The 19,625-nt window shown below is 38.1% G+C and overlaps 2 protein-coding genes across 8 annotated transcripts; one reads left to right on the top strand and one right to left on the bottom strand.

The window, feature by feature from the left end:
• Window positions 1-431: 431 nt before the first annotated feature.
• On the top strand, window positions 432-5,466 carry LOC117785450 (nose resistant to fluoxetine protein 6). Its single transcript, XM_034623456.1, has 6 exons — window positions 432-641; window positions 2,122-2,518; window positions 3,236-4,082; window positions 4,144-4,509; window positions 4,569-5,112; window positions 5,180-5,466. Exons 2-6 carry the CDS (start codon window positions 2,152-2,154, stop codon window positions 5,309-5,311), a joined length of 2,256 nt encoding a protein of 751 aa, XP_034479347.1. The 5' UTR covers window positions 432-641; window positions 2,122-2,151; the 3' UTR covers window positions 5,312-5,466.
• A 220-nt stretch (window positions 5,467-5,686) lies between these two features.
• On the bottom strand, window positions 5,687-19,437 carry LOC117784614 (SPARC-related modular calcium-binding protein 1). Of its 7 annotated transcripts, none has more exons than XM_034622405.1 (11): window positions 19,316-19,437; window positions 13,787-14,107; window positions 11,090-11,267; window positions 8,064-8,551; window positions 7,830-7,944; window positions 7,030-7,296; window positions 6,810-6,961; window positions 6,440-6,705; window positions 6,239-6,373; window positions 6,035-6,174; window positions 5,687-5,968 (listed from the first exon to the last, which is right to left on the bottom strand). In XM_034622405.1, the coding sequence occupies exons 2-11, from the start codon at window positions 13,883-13,885 to the stop codon at window positions 5,907-5,909; spliced, it is 1,902 nt and encodes a 633-aa protein (XP_034478296.1). In that variant the 5' UTR covers window positions 13,886-14,107; window positions 19,316-19,437; the 3' UTR covers window positions 5,687-5,906. The 7 variants fall into 7 exon arrangements, with proteins under 7 accessions (XP_034478296.1, XP_034478297.1, XP_034478299.1 ...); XM_034622406.1 differs by having other exon boundaries at window positions 13,787-13,995; XM_034622408.1 differs by lacking the exon at window positions 19,316-19,437 and having other exon boundaries at window positions 11,090-11,259; window positions 13,785-14,426.
• Window positions 19,438-19,625: the final 188 nt, after the last annotated feature.

The raw sequence follows: 19,625 nt of genomic DNA, 5'->3' as shown, positions 1-19,625 counted from the left end.
GCGGAAATGGCCGATACCCATTATCAAGGCAGATCAATGAACGCATCTTTCAATGAGTAACAAGAACTGCAGGCTCACCTTGTGACGTACTTTCAATCTCATCCAGAGACAGCTCGGAAATGCACGCCGGCGTAATTGTCGGAGAGGCGAAAAGACAACAAATGGTTACGAAAAAGTCGCTAAGAAACCTGAAAACGTTTTGCTTACACTATCGGCTTTTGTTTTGATGGCGCTGTTGATGAAGTGTTATGGTTGTTGTTGTCGCTCAATCTCTTGTAGCGACGACAAAGCGGCGGCTGATGCTGATGCTGCTACCTGTTCACGTGCTGCTGTTCGGTCTGCGAGTTTATAAATGATCAAGACGAGACGCAGGGCGCAACAGTTTCTCGGTAAACTTCAGACTCAGACGTGCGCAACCCAAGCAAAAATTAAGCGAATTTAGATTAAGCTTTAATGTGGGTTTTTGTGCGGTTTTATATAGTTGGTTTTTCATACGAACACTAACGATTGGTCCAGAAATAAAGCAAAGACCTAATTAAGTACCAACAGCATAAAGGTGAAAACTTTAACTATATAGCTAATCGAAAGTTGCGTACATATCGCCTTGGATTTAATTCGAAATAGTTGGTGTTTTAATTGAAGTAAGTCAAATTAGTTTGATGATATAAAAACATAAATATTTAAATTGCATGCATTCAACATTTTTATAAGTGATAGAATCTAATCATATCAAATAAAATGCATAGTATTTCATTAAAGGCGACCTTCATTGGAATATAATCTACATAAGTGTGCAATAAAGTGTGCCTAATAACGATTTGAATTATTAACGCCCATCACAAAACCTGCACGGAGCATCGATCGTGAATCGAAATGAAATGCCAATAAATATTACAAAACCTTTGTTTGTTTATAAAGTTGCCAAAAATGGGCATTATTGAAACGGATGCCACTGAATGTGAAGGTGCCGGTTCATTTGCATGGAATATAACCATAAAAAAGAGATGCAAAACCCGAAGGCGGTTTGCCCTTGAAATGGTTTCAGTTTCATCGAATACCAATTAACTAAGCAGCTATCGAAACGGGCCTGGGTATAAAACTTACAGCGAAACCATGTTAGTATACCATGTATATTAATATGGATTTTTTATGAATTCAATTTTGATTTTTGCACATGTCACACATGCGCGAATAAACTCATGAACTCCAATGGTATTTGTCTTATTTCTCATTCGTAGTCCCGTGGCACTTATCGAATCTTTGAACAATTGAGTAAATAATACTCATAATTGATGAATCGGGATAAATATTTGCCAATAATAAGAATATTCCAATTGTGTACACATACATATATATATATATATTGCATTGAAAGAAATTTATAATTAGCTTGAGATCTTGTGCCTAATAATAATAAGTACTCGTATGACAATGGGGATGGATAAACAAGCCCCTTAAGTTAATTAGTTTTGTTTATTGCTAAAAAATCTTTAGAGATTTTACGAATCAATTGTCGACATGGGTATTGAGACTTAAATTGGCACTACGAAATTGACAGACACCCCAATTAACCTTCAAGTGACTTGTGATTTTATGTATGTAGTTTGTTTTCAATTTTTTTCCCCTCTTCAATGGGCTATAAACTAATCCAATGCAACATACATATATACGTACTTATATACATATATGTCGACATATATGTAAGTATATAGCTGACCTTGGAACGCACTTAAGTCCTAAAAAACAAAGTGGGTAAGGGGGTAATTGATATTTGAACTTGATTTGTTTGCCTGAAATCTGAAACCCGTTCAATCTATGGCCATTGTGATGAACGATTTCGGGTGCGACACGTGCAACAACTCTTAATGAGCTGACATCCATCTGGACTTCGTTAACAGTTGTCGCATGAACTCAGTTCCGGTGGGAAATGCTCTAGCCGTAACTATGTACTCATATAGCCACTAATTGTATTTGCATACGCCCTGTAAGTCCGGTAAAAGCATTTGTTAGCATTTGTAATGGCACCTTTTTGAGTACACTCGAATTTATTCATATGAGTATGTGTATGAGTACGGGTATGGCTACGAGTACTATCAGTTGCTTTTATTCATTGGCTTTCAGTTGAACCGCTTGAACGCGGTCTTTGGCGCCATGAACAGACGCGGATATGGAACAGTAATAGCTCCTATGCTGAGCCTCCTCCTCCTCTGGCAGCTCTGCAACTGTCAAGCTGAGCTCAACGACTCGACGTTGCGACTTCATCAATATAGACATAACATACTTAATGGCACAAGTGTCTGGTCCCTGCCGCTGCCTTTGCCTGTGCCTCTCCAGACAGACAAGGACTCATTAAAGGATGTCACTGAAGCTGGCAGACATGGAGCACATCTGACACACAGCTCCGTCATCTATGGCCTGACAGAAGTGGCCAACACGAGCAACGTGAATGCGGTTTGTCATGCTCAGTTGAAGCACCTGCAACGGGGAATCCTCAACAAACAACCTTGGGCAATGAAAGGTTTGTATGATCTACAGCAATTACTCATTTTAATAAAAAAAAGTTTATGGTTCCCTTCATTTCTGTCAATCGATTATAATTTTAAATTCAAGAAATATATTTAAAATTTCCGCTCATAGTTTTCTTAAGTATAACTTTAATAGTTGCAAAACTTATGATTGAATTAAAAAATTGAGTTTAAATTATTAATATCTATAAACTACATATGAGGAAATTAAAAAATGAGTTTTGCTCTACAAAAATTGTAATTTTAAAGTAAAAAAATTTTTTTAAACATTTCCGCTCTAAAAACATATTTTTCATAATTCTAACTTTAATAGTTGCAAAACTTGTGATTTAAATATTGTGTATGCATGATTAAACTCTATAAAATACATAAGTATTTTAAAAATTAAAAAAAAACAGAGTTTTACTCTAGAAAAATTGTTATTTTAAAGTAAAAAAAATATTTTACAAATTTCCGTTCTAGAAATCATAGTTTACTTAATTCTAACTTTAATAGTTGCATTTAAAAAATAAATAAATGATTAATATCTATTATGTTTATAAAATCGACTATTAATGTTCTCGCTTTAAAAAATATCAAATGAGTATTTTACAAATTAAATTGTATATATAAAAAAATTGTAAATTGTTTTGATTTCTATGTGATAACATATTTAAATGAATTTTTATTTTGTTAGCAAGTGTTTAAACCTGTAATATTCACTCTTGCAGCTCTTGATGCATCTGGCAGCAAATCGTCGGGCTTTATCTTTGGTCAAAACTATTGGCTGGGTAGTCGGGAGGCTTGTCAAAGTGTCCAGCGTCCGGTGGGCATAACGTTGTCCAAGAACTATGAGCGTGTGATGCACTATGGCCTGATTACTCAGCCGGCGCCCTTTGACATGGACTATCGTGTTGTCTATCTGCGACACAGCTCACCGTGGCAGGTTGAGATAAAGCTCATGTCGGAGCAAGTCCTACACATTGGCTTATGCTTGCCCAGCTCTTGCCAGTCCAGGGAGATCGAGGGATTGACCAGTGATTATGTGACTGGCAGCTTTGCTGACAACGACATCTTTGAGCTGCAGCCTGAAGTGCTTTACATGAAGGATCTCAAACTAAGAGATGCTTTCTATGATCGTCTGAGCTTCAAGCTAGTTGTCGCCTCCGTGTTGGCCACCTGTGCCTTTATGATGTGTGCCCAGCAGCTGAGTGTTGGCAAGCAGTTGCCTCCAGAGGGTCAAGAGGATGACGCTGGACTGGCGCCTGTTGAATCGGAACTGTGGCGAGTACTGTACTCCCTGCTTAAGTGGCATCCCCTCCAGAACTTTGTCAGCTGCTACGATGTGAGTAGCAATTGGCGAAAGATGTTTGCCATGCGGGAGAGCAACTCACGCGATATACCTTTGATCAATGGACTGCGATCGGGATGTGCCATCTTCATATTAATTTTCCATGTCTTCTGGTATATGTACTTTACGGTGCACAACAAAACAGTGCTTATATCCTATGCGGAGCAGATCTTCTTTCAGTATGTTTCATCCGCTCCATTGCTGGTGGACGTCTTCTTTACCATCAGGTAAGTTTAGCCTCTCTCTCTTTTATCTTTATCCATTTTTCTCATCTTTACCCTCTTTCAGTGGCTTTCTTCAGACCTACAACTTTATGCGCAATACTAAGCAAATGGATGCAGTGCGTCAAAATGGTCTTTTGGCCAATGCCAAGCTGTATGGCAAGCTGCTATTCCATCGCTACTTAAGACTGGGTCCACTTTATCTAATTGTAATGGGCAGCGTGGATTTGGTATTCGCTTACATTGGAGACACTTCGGTTTACCACATCAACGAGCGCTTCGATGAACTCTGCACCCAGCATTGGTGGCGCAACCTGCTCTTCATACAGAATCTCTTTGACCATCGGGAAATGTGCCTCAACTGGAGCTGGAGCTTGGCCTGTGATATGCAGTTCTTTGTGCTGGCCAACGCGATGCTGTTTCTCTATGCCAAGTAAGTTCTAACTGACCATAATTCTTACAGATTCTTAATAAAATACCATCCTTTCATAGACGTCCCAAATTCGCACAGTTGGCAACTGTTGGTGGATTATTGGCCACTATTATTTGGTCTTATGGCATCGGCATCCACCACAATTATGAGTTCTCCTTTGACTCAATGTACGCCACGGGCTCGCTGATCTACATAAGTTCCTTTGTCCGGGTCTTGCCCTATATAGTTGGCTCTATGGCCGCCTGGTGTCTTGTGGAGCGTCGTCTGCAATACGAATTGAGTGATCTGCAGGAACGTGGTCTTTGGCATTTTTGTCTGCTCGCCTTCATCGTCTGTATCTATTCGACTGTCAAGCGTGATTTGGGTTATCTGATAACAATCTCTTTGTTTGTCCTTGGAAGAGTGATATTTTCGCTATGCGTTTGTTGGATGATTGCGGGAAGCGCCAGAGGTCGTGGTGTCTGGTGGTCACGCCTCTTGGAGGCTCCCATATTTCAGCACATCAATCGGCTATCTTATGCCATTTATCTGCTTAATCCTTTGGTAATTTCATTTGTCTATAGCCTCACAACTTCAAGTACTCATGTGGATCCTTTAATGCTGGTGTGTAAACAATTATTATTATATTGATTATGATTATTTTATGCATAATTCTATTTAATCATTTCAGGGTGTTGTCACTTGTGGCTTTGCTATGATTGTCTACCTGTTGTCCATTGTGTACTCAATGGCATTTGAGGTGCCTTACAGCAATTTGTCCAGTTTGTTATTGAGGCGCAATTGTAAACCAAAAACTACGTAACTTGTGATCAAGTGTTCTGTGAACATTGCTTTATAACAAGCCTAGTGCATTTAGTTTATTGTTAAATATGTGTATACTCTCCAAAGCCGGTCTAATTAATAGCAATTAGTTGTATTAACTTTAACCAAATAAAAGTCTTGACGATTTTAAATTCACTTTTAAATGTTATCGATAACTGCGCCAAAGCTCCCGCGACGCAAATTTGCGTTTACAGAATTCTGTTAGTTACATTTTGCGTCGAGTGAAGTTGGCTGCGAGATTTAATAAAAGTGCACGCCAATTTACAGAATTCTGTTAAGTACATTTTGCGTGGAGTGAAGTGTGCTGCGAGATTTTTTAAAATTGCCCGCCAATTTCAAAGTCAATTTCGACAGATTTTACAAATAACCTAAACATTTATATTCAATAATATTTACAACACTAATTACATATATATGTAAATCGTAGAATCTATATGCTAGGAATGTGAGTGTGTATGTGTGGGGTGAGTGAGTGTGTGTATATGAGAGGTTGGATATATTCAAACTCCTCCACGCAACATGGCACGACATCTAATGAGTAGCAGCACAAAACAAGCATCATCCATCACTATAAACTAATCTTTAAGATATGTCTCCAGCGGATTGGATCCCTGGAGTCGGGACGTACTCATCTCGTCTAAAATAAGAAAAGGGAGCAGTTAGTTAAAAGTTAAATTTATTTGTTGTTTAAGATTCTACTAACTTGACATTGGCGGCTTCACTGTGATTGAAATCTCCATTCGCTGGGGCTGGAGACAGTTGACCCACTCGGTCAACGAGATCTTCTTATCGCCATTCACATCACAATATCGAGGCATTTTCTTGCCACATTTATTCAAATTGCTGCAGATAAAGATCATACAATGATAGTGATTGAGTACTGAATTAGTTGAGTAAAATTAACTACCTGGCGCTCGTAACCAGGTTACGGAAATCCTTCCACTCCTTACGCTCCCAAAATTTGTTTTTATTCTTATCCAGAAACACAAAACTCAATGTGGCAATGCGATCATCTTCTGACTTCCACACGGTCGAGTCCCTGCTGAATAAATTGAATATGTCTGTTGCAGGCAATGGGGGATTCAATAAAGTATTGATTCTGTATTACCCAGTATTGCTGCTGGGAAGCACTTTCGTGTTGAGGAACTCCTTCAGCTCCCTGAGGAACTGCGTCTTGCGGGGTCCCGTGCAACCCTTCATGGGTCGAACTGCGCTTACTTCATCGCATTGCGGTCGCTTCTTGCCAAAGGACGATGGAATATTCTTGCCCGTCTCCTCGTTCACACACCAGCAGAAGGAACTGTAGCACTGGACACGCTTATAGCGTCCATCGGGCATGCACTCAGGCACATATAAAGAGCTATTGCCGCCATGCTGTAAGAAGGATACGCATATCGTTACTGCTAAGACGGAGGAGGCAGGAGGCAACAGATTGGAGGAGGGACATTAATGTTGAGGAGATCTCCAATTGCACTTACGCGCTGTTCCTCGCGAGCCGCTTCCTGATCCGTCCAACAGTTGGTCTCCCCTTCGCTCTCATTGGTTGGTGTCTCAGCCCTAGGATTCAGAACTGTGGAGGAGAGGTCCATTAGAATGGATTCGGTTTTAAGCTTTGAAAGCTTGCCAAGTGCTAATGGATGTTACTTAGGTATTATTCAAATAGATTATAGGTTAGTAAATCGCCCGACATGTACGTACAATTAAATGACGAGGGTGACAATCGATGAGGCATGCCATCTTCCTCATCCTCTCCAATATATTCATCCTCGTGCTCCTCACTCTCGTTGCCAAAGTCATTCGAATGAGCACTGGGATTGCTGATGCTGATGGTTCCAATGATATTGGTATTGGTATGATCGTGGTTGGAGTTTGTGTGATGAATGTGGACATTTGTATAGTGCGTTCTACGAGGTGGACTTGAGCTGAATGTAGAGCTGCTGTTCAATATATTGACTGCTGCTTTACCTGCATAGGAATGATGATAGACATGATAGACACACAAACTGAGGGATTTCCTAAAAGGATTTTCGGCAAATAATACTAAGAACAGCAATATTGTGGATGGAAATTAAGAACAAAAAAGTAGCAAATCAAGAATTGGAAAGGTAAAACTTAAAAAAAGCCAAAAATAAATTAAATTATTTTTTTAAAAATATTATTTAAGTAACTAGATTTTTCCTAGCTTGGTAAAAATAAAGAAATGCCGAAATTAAAATAATATTTTATTAAAAAGTATTTATTTGGTAGATTTTTCCTAATTTTTGTACAGCTAATTTATTTTGTAATCAAAGATTTGCCGAATTTTTTCATTGTTATTGTATTCTTAGTTTTATTTTGTCAATGTTTTTGAAATTCCTACTTAATTAGGCAACAACAGAGGTTAACTTTAAGTAAATGACCTTCCCACATGCAAATCCCATGCTTTACTCATGTATTATTTCATGCATTCGCCCCTCTATGCGATTCTCATGCAAGTGCTTTGTATATGGGCTACTTACGATGGCTGGCATCTTTGGCGAGGCAGCTGCTCCATTCTAGGCGCGACAGGCTATCGTCTCTGTTGACATCACAGTACTTGCCAAAGGCACGTCCACATCGTCTGGGCTTTACCGCCTGTGTGTGTCATGTGGTGTGATGGTTTTGTGTTGTGTGTTGTGGTGGTGCATATAAAATGAGAGTATAGAGCCGGTTAAATGGGCGCTGCTTTGGGGGACTGAGTGACGTCTACTTACGCGCTTCAATAGCTTCTTGAGCTCACGCACTTCTTGTCTGTCCAACAATTGATTGCCATTCACATCCAACTGGGCAAATTTCCAATTCAGCACATCGGAATCGCTAGCACCAGCGATTTGCCCGGAGCGCAAGAGTTCGCTGCGAAACACTTCGATTAGATGATTGTTGAATGCCATGCGATCTGGCTTGCTACAGGAACGATGTCCCGATCCGCCACCATCGCTGCTGTTGGCAGCATCCACCTCGAGGCTCAGCAGATGCGGCGGTCCCCGACGGCGAGAGTTGCGCTTGTAGCGTCCACACTTGGCTCTGCCGCCGCGGGTTGAGGTATTCCTGATGGGATGTCCATTGCTATCGCTGCACCAGCAGCCAGTTCCAGGCAGACACTGCATGGCCGCATAGTAACCATCATTGCGGCATCGTGGCAGGAAGAGATTCGGCTGGCGCTTTTTCTCCCTGATTGCATATTGACGGGCAGCCAGGCAACCTATAAGATAAACAGTTCTAGAAATTAAGACTGCAAGCAAACCCCGAATCGGAGCCCCTTCTTAAAAAAGGTTCGATATTTCAAAAATAAACTAAAAATCAAATTTTAAGTCTGACCAACTTCAAACTGTCATAACTTGATCAAAAATTAACCGATTTTCAAGCGGAGTGTCATTTTGATCATGATTTGGCCTCTAAATTGATTCTGCATTTAAATTTTTATCACCTAGAAAATTTGATATTTTTTCGATACTAAGCCATCCATCATCCAATTTTCCATACTAACCCCTTGAAATTTTTTCAAAAACTTTGAACTCTCATAACTTCATAAAAAATTAACCGATTTTCAAGCGGAATGTCATTTTGATCATGATTTGGCCTCTAAATTGATTCTGCATTTAAATTTTTATCACCTAGAAAATTTGATATTTTTTCGATACTAAGCCATCTATCATCCAATTTTCCATACCTACCTTGACATATTTTCAAAAACTTTGATCTCTCATAACTTGATCAAAAATTCACCGATTTTCAAGCGGAAAGTCGTTTTGATCATGATTTGGCCTCTAAATTAGTTCTGCATTTAAATTTGTATCATCTAGAAAATTTGATATTTTTTCGATTCTAAGCTATCTATCATCCAATTTTCCATACTAACCCCTTGAAATTTTTTCAAAAACTTTGAACTCTCATAACTTCATAAAAAATTAACCGATTTTTAAGCGGAATGTCATTTTGATCACGATTTGGCCTCTAAATTGATTCTGCATTTAAATTTTTATCATCTAGAAAATTTAATATTTTTTCGATTCCAAGCCATCTATCATCCAATTTTCCATACCTACCCCTTGACATTTTTTCAAAAACTTTGATCTCTCATAACTTTTTCAAAAATTAACCGATTTTCAAGCGGAATGTCATTTTGATCATGATTTGGCCTCTTAATTGATTCTGCATTCAAATTTTTATCATCTAAAAAATTTGATATTTTTTCGATTCTAAGCCATCTATCATCCAATTTTCCATACCTACCCCTTGACATTTTTTCAAAAACTTTGATCTCTCATAACTTCATTCAAAATTAACCGATTTTCAAGCGGATTGTCGTTTTGATCATGATTTGGCCTCTAAATTGATTCTGCATTCAAATTTTTATCATCTAAAAAATTTGATATTTTTTCGATTCTAAGCCATCTATCATCCAATTTTCCATACCTACCCCTTGACATTTTTTCAAAAATTTTGATCTCTCATAACTTTATCAAAAATTAACCGATTTTCAAGCGGAATGTCGTTTTGATCATGATTTGGCCTCTTAATTGATTCTGCATTTAAATTTTTATCACCTAAAAAATTTGATATTTTTTTGATTTTAAGCCATCTATCATCCAATTTTCCATACCTACCCCTTGGCATATTTTCAAAAACTTTGATCTCTCATAACTTGATCAAAAATTCACCGATTTTCAAGCGGAATGTCGTTTTGATCATGATTTGGCCTCTAAATTGATTCTGCATTCAAATTTTTATCAATTAAAAAATTTGATATTTTTTCGATTCTAAGCCATCTATCATCCAATTTTCCATACCTACCCCTTGACATTTTTTAAAAAACTTTGATCTCTCATAGCTTCATCAAAAATTATCCAATTTTCAAACGGAATGTCAGTTTGATCATGATTCGGCCTCTAAATTGATTCTGCATTCAAATTTTTATCATCTAAAAAATTTGATATTTTTTCGATTCTAAGCCATCTATCATCCAATTTTCCATACCTACCCCTTGACATTTTTTCAAAAATTTTGATCTCTCATAACTTTATCAAAAATTAACCGATTTTCAAGCGGAATGTCGTTTTGATCATGATTTGGCCTCTTAATTGATTCTGCATTTAAATTTTTATCACCTAAAAATTTGATATTTTTTTGATTTTAAGCCATCTATCATCCAATTTTCCATACCTACCCCTTGGCATATTTTCAAAAACTTTGATCTCTCATAACTTGATCAAAAATTCACCGATTTTCAAGCGGAATGTCGTTTTGATCATGATTTGGCCTCTTAATTGATTCTGCATTCAAATTTGTATCATCTAAAAAATTTGATATTTTTTCGATTCTAAGCCATCTATCATCCAATTTTCCATACCTACCCCTTGACATTTTTTAAAAAACTTTGATCTCTCATAACTTCATCAAAAATTATCCGATTTTCAAACGGAATGTCAGTTTGATCATGATTTGGCTTCTAAATTGATTCTGCATTTAAATTTGTATCATCTAAAAAAATTGATATTTTTTCGATCCTCAGCCATCCAACATTCATTTTTCCATACCTACCCCTTGACATTTTTTCAAAAACTTTGATCTCTCATAACTTCATCAAAAATTAATCAATTTTCAAGCGGAATGTAATTTTGCTCATGATTTGGCCTCTAAATTAATTCTGCATTTAAATTTTTATCATCTACAAAATTTGATATTTTTTGATTCCCTGGTTAAATTTTCCCCATCCTTCGGAGTAGGAGTTGTGACTTACCCTTGCAATTGCCGCGATGCTTGAAGCTGACCTGGTGGCCGCTGCACTGAACCCGGACCAGGTGACAGCGCGTGGGATAAGTCTGATCATCGGTGCCGCAGACGGGACCCTCACTTTCATCACACTCCCCCTGCTTGGCGGCGCATTCCGACAGCGACAGCGACGGCGACGGCGACAGCTGTGGATGCAGTAAGAAGAGGGGTGAGGAAGGAAGGTGTCAATTGGGCATGTGAGAAGTATTCGCTGTATGCGATTACACACCAAAATCGTAAATAATATCAAACACGCGTTAAATGATTTATTACATTTATGGTCGCCAAATTCAAGTCGCAGTCGTCGCGATCAACGACTTGAATACGAATCAGTTGCATTCACGACACCTAGAGAGAGACAGGGGCAGAGTGAGAGAGAGAGAGGGGGCATATATGAAAATCAAAGTGGTCAGACCATAACTTGAATAGCATCGCGTACTCAGGTCTGTTACCATTTGAATGTCTGCCAGTTCCCAGCCAAAAAGCCAGATCGAAATTGACCAAAAATTATGGCCAGTCTGTTGCCGCTGACTGCGCAGATTCTTGTTTAGTTCAAAATGTATTAAAACATTTTCGAGCTTTACTTCTTTTTTCTCATTGCGTAGCACTTATGTTTTGCCATTACAGCGGCTTTTGTCGCCAGTTTGTGACTCTTTAGATAAACTTCAAATTTTATGACATTAATTAGCCACAAGTTGTTCGAAGCAAAATTATGACATTGCAAATGACTCAGAAATGATTACAAGATAACGAGCACATTACAAATTTGCAGTTGAATGTTTGACTTTTTAATTATATCACCAGGTTTATGAACAATTCAAACCGTATTCATGTTCCATTCCATATTCCTAACCTTACAATTTCAAAGCAAACGCTTTTAAAACAGTTTTCAATCCTTTTTCTTAGTGAATGGAAAGTAAAATATAAGAGAGCCATTTTTTAGTAGATAAAATAATAGGCCTTATATTTCAGAATTAATAAATACAAAAGAGTTACTTTAGAGTTGTTTTATTCTATGTTCCTAACCTCACTATATGAATTAAGGCGCCCTTATGGTTAAGCAGTTTTAAATCTGAAAATTAAAATACAATTAAACTGTAAAATGTAGCTTTTCATATACTCAAGAATTAGTTCATGTATTCCATTCCTTGTTTCCAATTTAAATATTGAAAAAAGAAGATGTCATTTATTCTAAAAAAGTGTGATTCAACTGAAAATGGAAACCAGACGCACAAAAGGAAATGGCATACGAGTGATATAGATAAATACAATTGATGTCTCACTCCTATCAGATTGCAATAGAAGCATAGGTAAAGTCCAATTGTTGTATTGTATATATTGTATATATTGACTTTGGAGCACGCGCTCTGTTTGTAATCGGATAGCTGGATCGGGAACAGTTAGCTGGTGACTCGCAACTTGTTGGCAGACACTTTCGACATGTGAATAAACATGAAAGAGAGCCAAAATATTCAGCCACAATTGTAGTTAATGCTGCCATAAGCAAATGTGTCTGCAATTGCAACTGGATGCCAAGTTCCAGGAATGATACCTGACCATGAGTAGGGCATCTGACTGAGGTGTGTGTGTGTGTGTGTGTGGACAAGCTTATTATATTCCATCGATACGAAACTCGAAAAGCTTAAAGGGAAGGCGCCAATGAATCGTGTTATGTCTAATTGGCAATGCAAATGGCATTTTCAGTTTGAAATAGGGCGTCATCCTAAAACGTGCCAGACATAATATGATATATGCATCTATACAATTGTATATGCTTATACAAATATAGGTATTGTCAGCCTCGAGTCACCCTGTGCACACAAATGATATATGTATATGTAGATATGTATATATGGAAAGAGTTCAAGGATTGTTACGACGATAACGACAAAATTATTGACTGACAGTTCTCACGCTCGTGGGGATTGGAGACTGGAGACTGGAGACTGAAGCTGTTTCACGGACAAAAAGCGTAGACCCCAATCCAATCGAGAATAACAACAACAACAAGAACAAGAACAACACTTAAAATACGGCTTCACACTTTGTCATCATCAGACAGCTTAGTGGCAATGGCAATGGCAATGGCAATGGATACTGGACATTGGACATTGGAAATGGCAAAACTCCGACTCTCTGTCCCTCTCTCTCTCTCTCTCTGTCTGCAGAGGCTACCTGCTCCCACAGCCAGAAAAAGCTCAAAACGCTTTTGACTTGTGACCACTTTTTTTACATCTCAGTTCTTTTCAGTTCTTTTAATTTTTTTCTTTTTTTGCTTCTTCTTCAAAACACGTTCGTCGGCAGATGAAATAAAAAGGAGGATTGGGAATGGGGAATTGCGAAGTTTGCCGGCAAGTCGAGATCGCAGCAGACAGCGCGGCGGCAACAACCGGCACCACATCGACTAGAAGGTGCAGGTTGGGCAGGTGCGGGAAGGGAAGGGATCAGGGAGACGAAGAACTGACGCGAGTTGAAGTCAAAGAAGTCACTGAGAGTTGAAGTTAAGGCTGAAGGCTCAACCTTTTCTCTGTCGACAATTTGTAGTGTTCAACTTTTAATACTATACCTGGAATATTCAAGTGTTTTCTTGGGATTTACACGCTGATTTTGATTTGGCTGCAAGTCTTCCCCCTGCCCCTTTTCACCTTCAGTTATCGGCACTTACCTGTTGATTATCTCGGGATATTCGTTCGGTGTTCCTGCCACCGGCTGCCAGCTGGAGAAGCACCAGGAGCAGTGCAAATGAGAAGCATCTTCCAAACATTTTACGATTGTCAATCAATTGTTCAATTCAATTGTTGTTGTTCTTTTTGTCAATTTGTTAATTTATTCAGTTTTGCAAATTATTGGCGTAACATTATTTGAAAATATTCTCTTGAGTTTTTCACAACGTCGCAATTAAATATTCGTTTGAGATGATGGGATATGGATGAAAGTCTGGATGCGGGTGTGAATGTGGTGGGGGGGATGTGTCTTCTGAGGTGTGCTAGAAATTATACCTTTCTTTATTTATTTATCGATTTCCACGGCTATTTTTAGTGACTTTGGCCAGTTGCGAGTATAGAGAACAGTGAGTGTATCTGGTATTGTTTATAAGTAAGAATAATGGAGATCTGCTTAATATGAACTTATGTTTATTGTGGTTGCTATTTGTTTGTTTATTTGTTTATTCGCAACAAATTATATACTCGCACACACACACACACACACAAACACAAACACAGAACGCTTGAGTGAAAACTGAAAAGCTGAAAACTAAACCGTGCGTCGCCAAGTTTCAAATACGACTGAGACCCAAGCAGTTCAATAGGAGTAGTCGGGAACAGATATTATGGCCGAGAGTGTGGCCTAAAGTGGCTTGCGAGAGAGCGATTGACTGTGTGTGTGTGTGTGTGTGTGTGAGTGCATAAGAGCGAACGAGTGAAACAGCAACAGCCCAACAGACAGACAGACAGAGAGAGGTACAAAGGAGCGAGAGAGAGAGAGTACGAGAGTGAGATGATGATCGTGCAGAGCTCACTGTTGGTCAGCATTGGGAATCGACAATGCCGATGTCGCCACAATGTCTGGGGCTGTCTACTGCCATATCTTATCTTTTTTCTTTTGCCTTCTTTTCACGGCTGAGACGGCAGGCAACCTGGCACTTGGCACTGGCACTGGGCAATGTCTGAGTGGCCTGGACAGCGGTCAGCATAAAGGTTCGACAGCGACCATCCTCAAACACATACAAAAACTTTTGATATTGCCCATGTGTGTGTGTGTGTGTGTGTGTAAAAGTATATAAGTGTGAAATTTATCTTCCTTTGTATATCTCAAGAGGTTGCTTCACCAACACCATCAACAACAACAACAACAACAACAGACACGAACACGAACACCTAAAACAAAACAAGCCACTGGTAATGCCAGTTGGTGGGATCAGCGACGCGATCTGTGGCCCGACCGACCAGCTGTGGCTCTAGCAAAGGCAAAGGCATAACCGAAATAAAAAAAAATTAAAACAAGTAGTCTTCTAGTCGAGAGAGTGCAGCTATAACATACCCTGGAAATAGTGGTGATATAGCTAAACACAAGATTGAAGCATTTATAATTTGGGTGTTCTACTTAAACTAATCACTCGATCATCATGAAATTTTCAGGACTGAAAGACAACAGTTTAATAGACATGTGTGAGCAAAATCATGGCAATATCTTCAAAGATGCGAATACAAAACGCTTCTTATGATTTTAAGAATGCAGCTCTTATGGACTCAGGGATTAAGCTAGACAAAGAAATCTCTAACAACCCAAAAGCAACGCAACAGCAACTGTCAATGTTTCTGAAACTTTCATTAAAAGATTAATATTGTAAAAATTTAATAGATTTTAAGTCTAGATTGAACAAAAATGCATAAAATAAATTCATTCTTTCGTTAGGTAAGTAAATATTTTAAAGTCGATTTTTATAGTCAACAAATATATGGTCCAAATATAAAATCATTTATTCGGTCGGTTTGGTTGTTATCAAAAACAGTTATCATTTAAATCTCTAGAGATTTGAGAAACACACCTTAAAGATATATGAATGATACCCCTTTTAACCATTTCATGGCTAAAGGGTATAATAAGGCAAGTAAAAGGAGAAAAGGAAAACGTGAGCTATGTACTCGCTCGTATAAGACGGGGACTACAACTTGAACTGCAAATGGGACTGGGACTGGGCCTGAGACTGGGACTGAGCCAACTCCTGCCAGGCAGTCGCACGTCTGTGATTTATAGAGCTGCTGCCTGAACGGACCGGCCGGTTGATGTCGATGTTGATGCCGGTACCGGTGCCGAAGTCGAAGCCGAAGCCGATGGTTGTTACCGGTATCGGTATCTGTGTGAAACCTGCCAGACAGTGTGACGGCAACTAACGATAGCGTCCCAAGCCCTCTTGCCTCTGTCCATCTGTCTGTCTGTCTGTCTGTCTGTCTGTTTGTCCGTCTGTCTTTCAGCTCCAGACCCAGACTGGCCCTTGTCTTCCATTGTTTTCGGTCGCTTGTTCAACGTGTATTTTTGTGGTCTTCTTTTATGGCCGAACATGCTATAGATATTAGGAGTTTCTGGATGGGGACTGAGACTGAGACTACCAGACAGTATGACGCCAAATTCAATACAACATCGTCGATAACAAAGGTAAACAGCCCATGCAAGGTAAAGAGCAAGGGAGCGAGGTAGAGACAAAGAGGAAGAGAGAGAGAAAAGGCCCTACTAGAAGGAACCACTTGAGGAGTGTCAATAATAATACCCATGGATGAAGACGCATTTGGTAGCCCCGTTGTTGTGCGCTTGTGTTTGTGTGCTCAAAACAAAACAACAACAACAAAAACACATACACAAATACAGATACAGATACGAATGAATAGATACAGATACGGATACAGATGCAGATATAGATACAAAGATACGAAGCACACACACGCCTCGCTCATGTACTTAACTAATCATTGTCCGATTCTTCTCTGTTTGTTTTTGTACAGAAACTTTTCGGTTGAAATTATTTTTGTTGAAGTTGCAAGTGTGTATCTGTACCTGAATATGGATCTGTATTCCAATTTTTAAGATGAATCGCTTTTTGCGCACTCGCAAAAAAATTCAACACTTACCAAGAAATCGAACTAATCCAAACAAACGAATTGTTTCTCTTAGGCGAAAGAATAATATTACTTTGGAGCTCTTAATATGATTAAAAAATCAGGCCATTTTTTCAAAAATAACAATTTTTCTAAAGACCATGCTAAAAGAGAATACCTCAAACCACCATGCATTTTGAATTTATTTTATTATAATATCCATAGCGTTCAAAATTATTCACAGCTATTGAATTATCAGGGCATTTTGCGAAAATCATTTTGATTTTTAATATAAATCTAATCAAGAAAGGATTATTCAGGAATAATAAAACGTTTTCAATAAAATACAGAAATTATTATCATTAAAATCTTCATTTAATGGGTAAAGTCTATAAAAGAATCCATACACAATAAGAAATGAGTCTTTAATATTTGTTTTTTATTATAATATTAAGTGAATCCCATCTACGTGACCCAATATAACTTTACCCGCACCCTCTGCTCGAAATGGACACTTTTCTATACTAAAAAAAACAATACAAGAAAATCCCCTTTTGGAAGTCCCCTGAATTATCTCACGCAATGTCAAGACAGACGAAGCTAGATTTTTGATATTTAAGAGTATGTTAAATAGCAGTTGGGCGATAGAAGCTTTCGAGTCTAGTACCAGCAATCAAGTCTTATTCTCTGCAAGAAAATCTCATCTTCAAATAATTATAATGAAGTTTTCCATTGTTCTGGTTGCTCTGGCTTTGCTGGTGGCTTTAAGCAAGGCACAACCCGTATTCGAAAAGGATCTGAAGGATGCAAAGCTTGCAGTGGATCTAGATGAAGTTGCGAAAGTGCATCGTCTTGTTGCTGAGCCACCAGAATTAATCGATGCTATCGACGAACTCATTCGCCGGGAGAAAGAGACAGGCGATGTTGTGGAGACTGACGAATCGCAAAGCCGCCAAGAACGTGCTGTCTGTCGTTGCACTAGGACTGGCCGAAGGATAGTTTGCATTTGCCGCCGCTAGAGGGCGCCTTAAAATAACTACTTTAATATTGAGCTTGTATTACAATCCTATCTTTGTATTTATATATTAAACTTGCGCAGTTAACGATCAAAAAATATTTTAACTTGAGATAATATTACAGAAGGTATTTCATTGGGAAAAATTGTGTCACCTTATCATTATCAGTGGATTTTGTTTTGAAATTATGTAGAGCTCAAAATTTCAAAACAAATAAAATATCAAAGCATATTGTAATATGATTGATTTGTAAATATGGTACTAAGTTAATCCCTTGCAGGTGACCCAACATAGCTTTGGCCGCACCTTCTAACTGTGAAATGTCCAGCATTACTAAGAACTCTACACCTATTGGAAACACACACAAGCACACACAAAGTACACAAAGATAAAGTTAGCACATGGATATTTAAGGGCTTGTTGAACAGCAGATGGGCATTATAAGCTTTCGAGTTTGGTACCGTCTATCAAGCATTACTCCCTGCAAGAAAATTTCATCTTTATAAAAGTATAATGAAGTTGCCAATCTTCCTGGTTGCTCTGGCTCTGTTGGTGTCCCTGACCAAGGCACAACCTGTATTTGAAGAGGATCTGGAGCTTAAGGAGGCGCTGGATCAGCCTATTATCAAGGATGGAGTTGGAGAAGTGCATCAGGATGAGGCTCTTGTTGTTAAAAAACGAGACTTGACCGATGCTCTCAAGGATATGTTTAGCAATGTGAAATGCAGAAAGAGGCAGCAGGGTAACCAGTACGTTGTAGTTTGCCACTAAACAGTGCCTTCAGTTAACTTTTTTTTTATAATGATATTTTGTGTTTGCATTATAAATCCAGTTTGTTGTATGCCATTTAATAAAATGTAAACTTTCATGATGAACATTTAAAATGTATCGTTTTTCACTTCATTGAACTTAAGCTCACCATTAATTCAATAAGAATAGCTTCCAAAATTGTAAATGTCAAATGATTATCAATTTTGAATTCTTTCAGTTTAAAATATATATATAATTTTTTAAAGACGTTTGGAAGTTGGAATTTCCTAGTGGACAGTTGATAAGCAATTTTAAAATTAAATTATGTGGCTCAGCCGCTAATTTTGATGTTCTTTGAATTGTATAATATAATTATTTATAATTATTTATAATTATATTATAATAATCAAGCTTATCGCCTGCGCTCGTCGAACAACAAAATTCTGAACAGATACGGGTCAAAAAAAGCACATTAGATCAGGAGGAGCAATTCTTCATTTCATTCACATGATGTGTGATGTATGTACATACAATAAGTGTGACTAAACATATAAAAAGAAAGCAAACATTCAACACTTTGCAGTAGATGTAAATACATACACAACGACCGCAACGTTTATTCTTATCAATTAAATGAACACATCAACAAGAGGAAAGAGTGCACAGTCTGCAACAGAGACATAAATACAAACAGAAACATATACACACACTCAATTAACGCCAATTATACGTGCTCTCAAAGCGAAAATTGTTAATAAAAATTATTGGAATTAATATAAAATTACGATTGTCGTGGGCTTAAATTTATTTATTAATTGCCCTGTTACAACTAACCAACTAAACCGGCAGCAGATTGTTTTTATTTTTTTGCTATATTATGTTTCTAGAACGCGCGAATTGTGATTTGCCAACGGAGCTTTAATACCGTCTCAGAGAACCGCACGCGAGACTTTCTCTATTTACACTGAGACTTAAGTTATCAGTATTGCGCATTTCAAACGCATAGCAATAATCGTAATAATTATCGTAGATAATAATCCAAAAATGCTCACACAACGATCGATGAACGGTAATTCAAGAGAATGGCAACTAGGTGTCCAACTTATTCGACTAACTTGCGGCTAAAAATTCAAAATTGGCGCTA

Source organism: Drosophila innubila, assembly GCF_004354385.1.
Source record: "Drosophila innubila isolate TH190305 chromosome 2R unlocalized genomic scaffold, UK_Dinn_1.0 1_C_2R, whole genome shotgun sequence".
In the NCBI taxonomy this organism is placed as follows: domain Eukaryota; kingdom Metazoa; phylum Arthropoda; class Insecta; order Diptera; family Drosophilidae; genus Drosophila; species Drosophila innubila.
The sequence above is the reverse complement of the archived record's forward strand: the minus strand, read 5'-3'. Positions and strand labels throughout refer to the sequence as shown.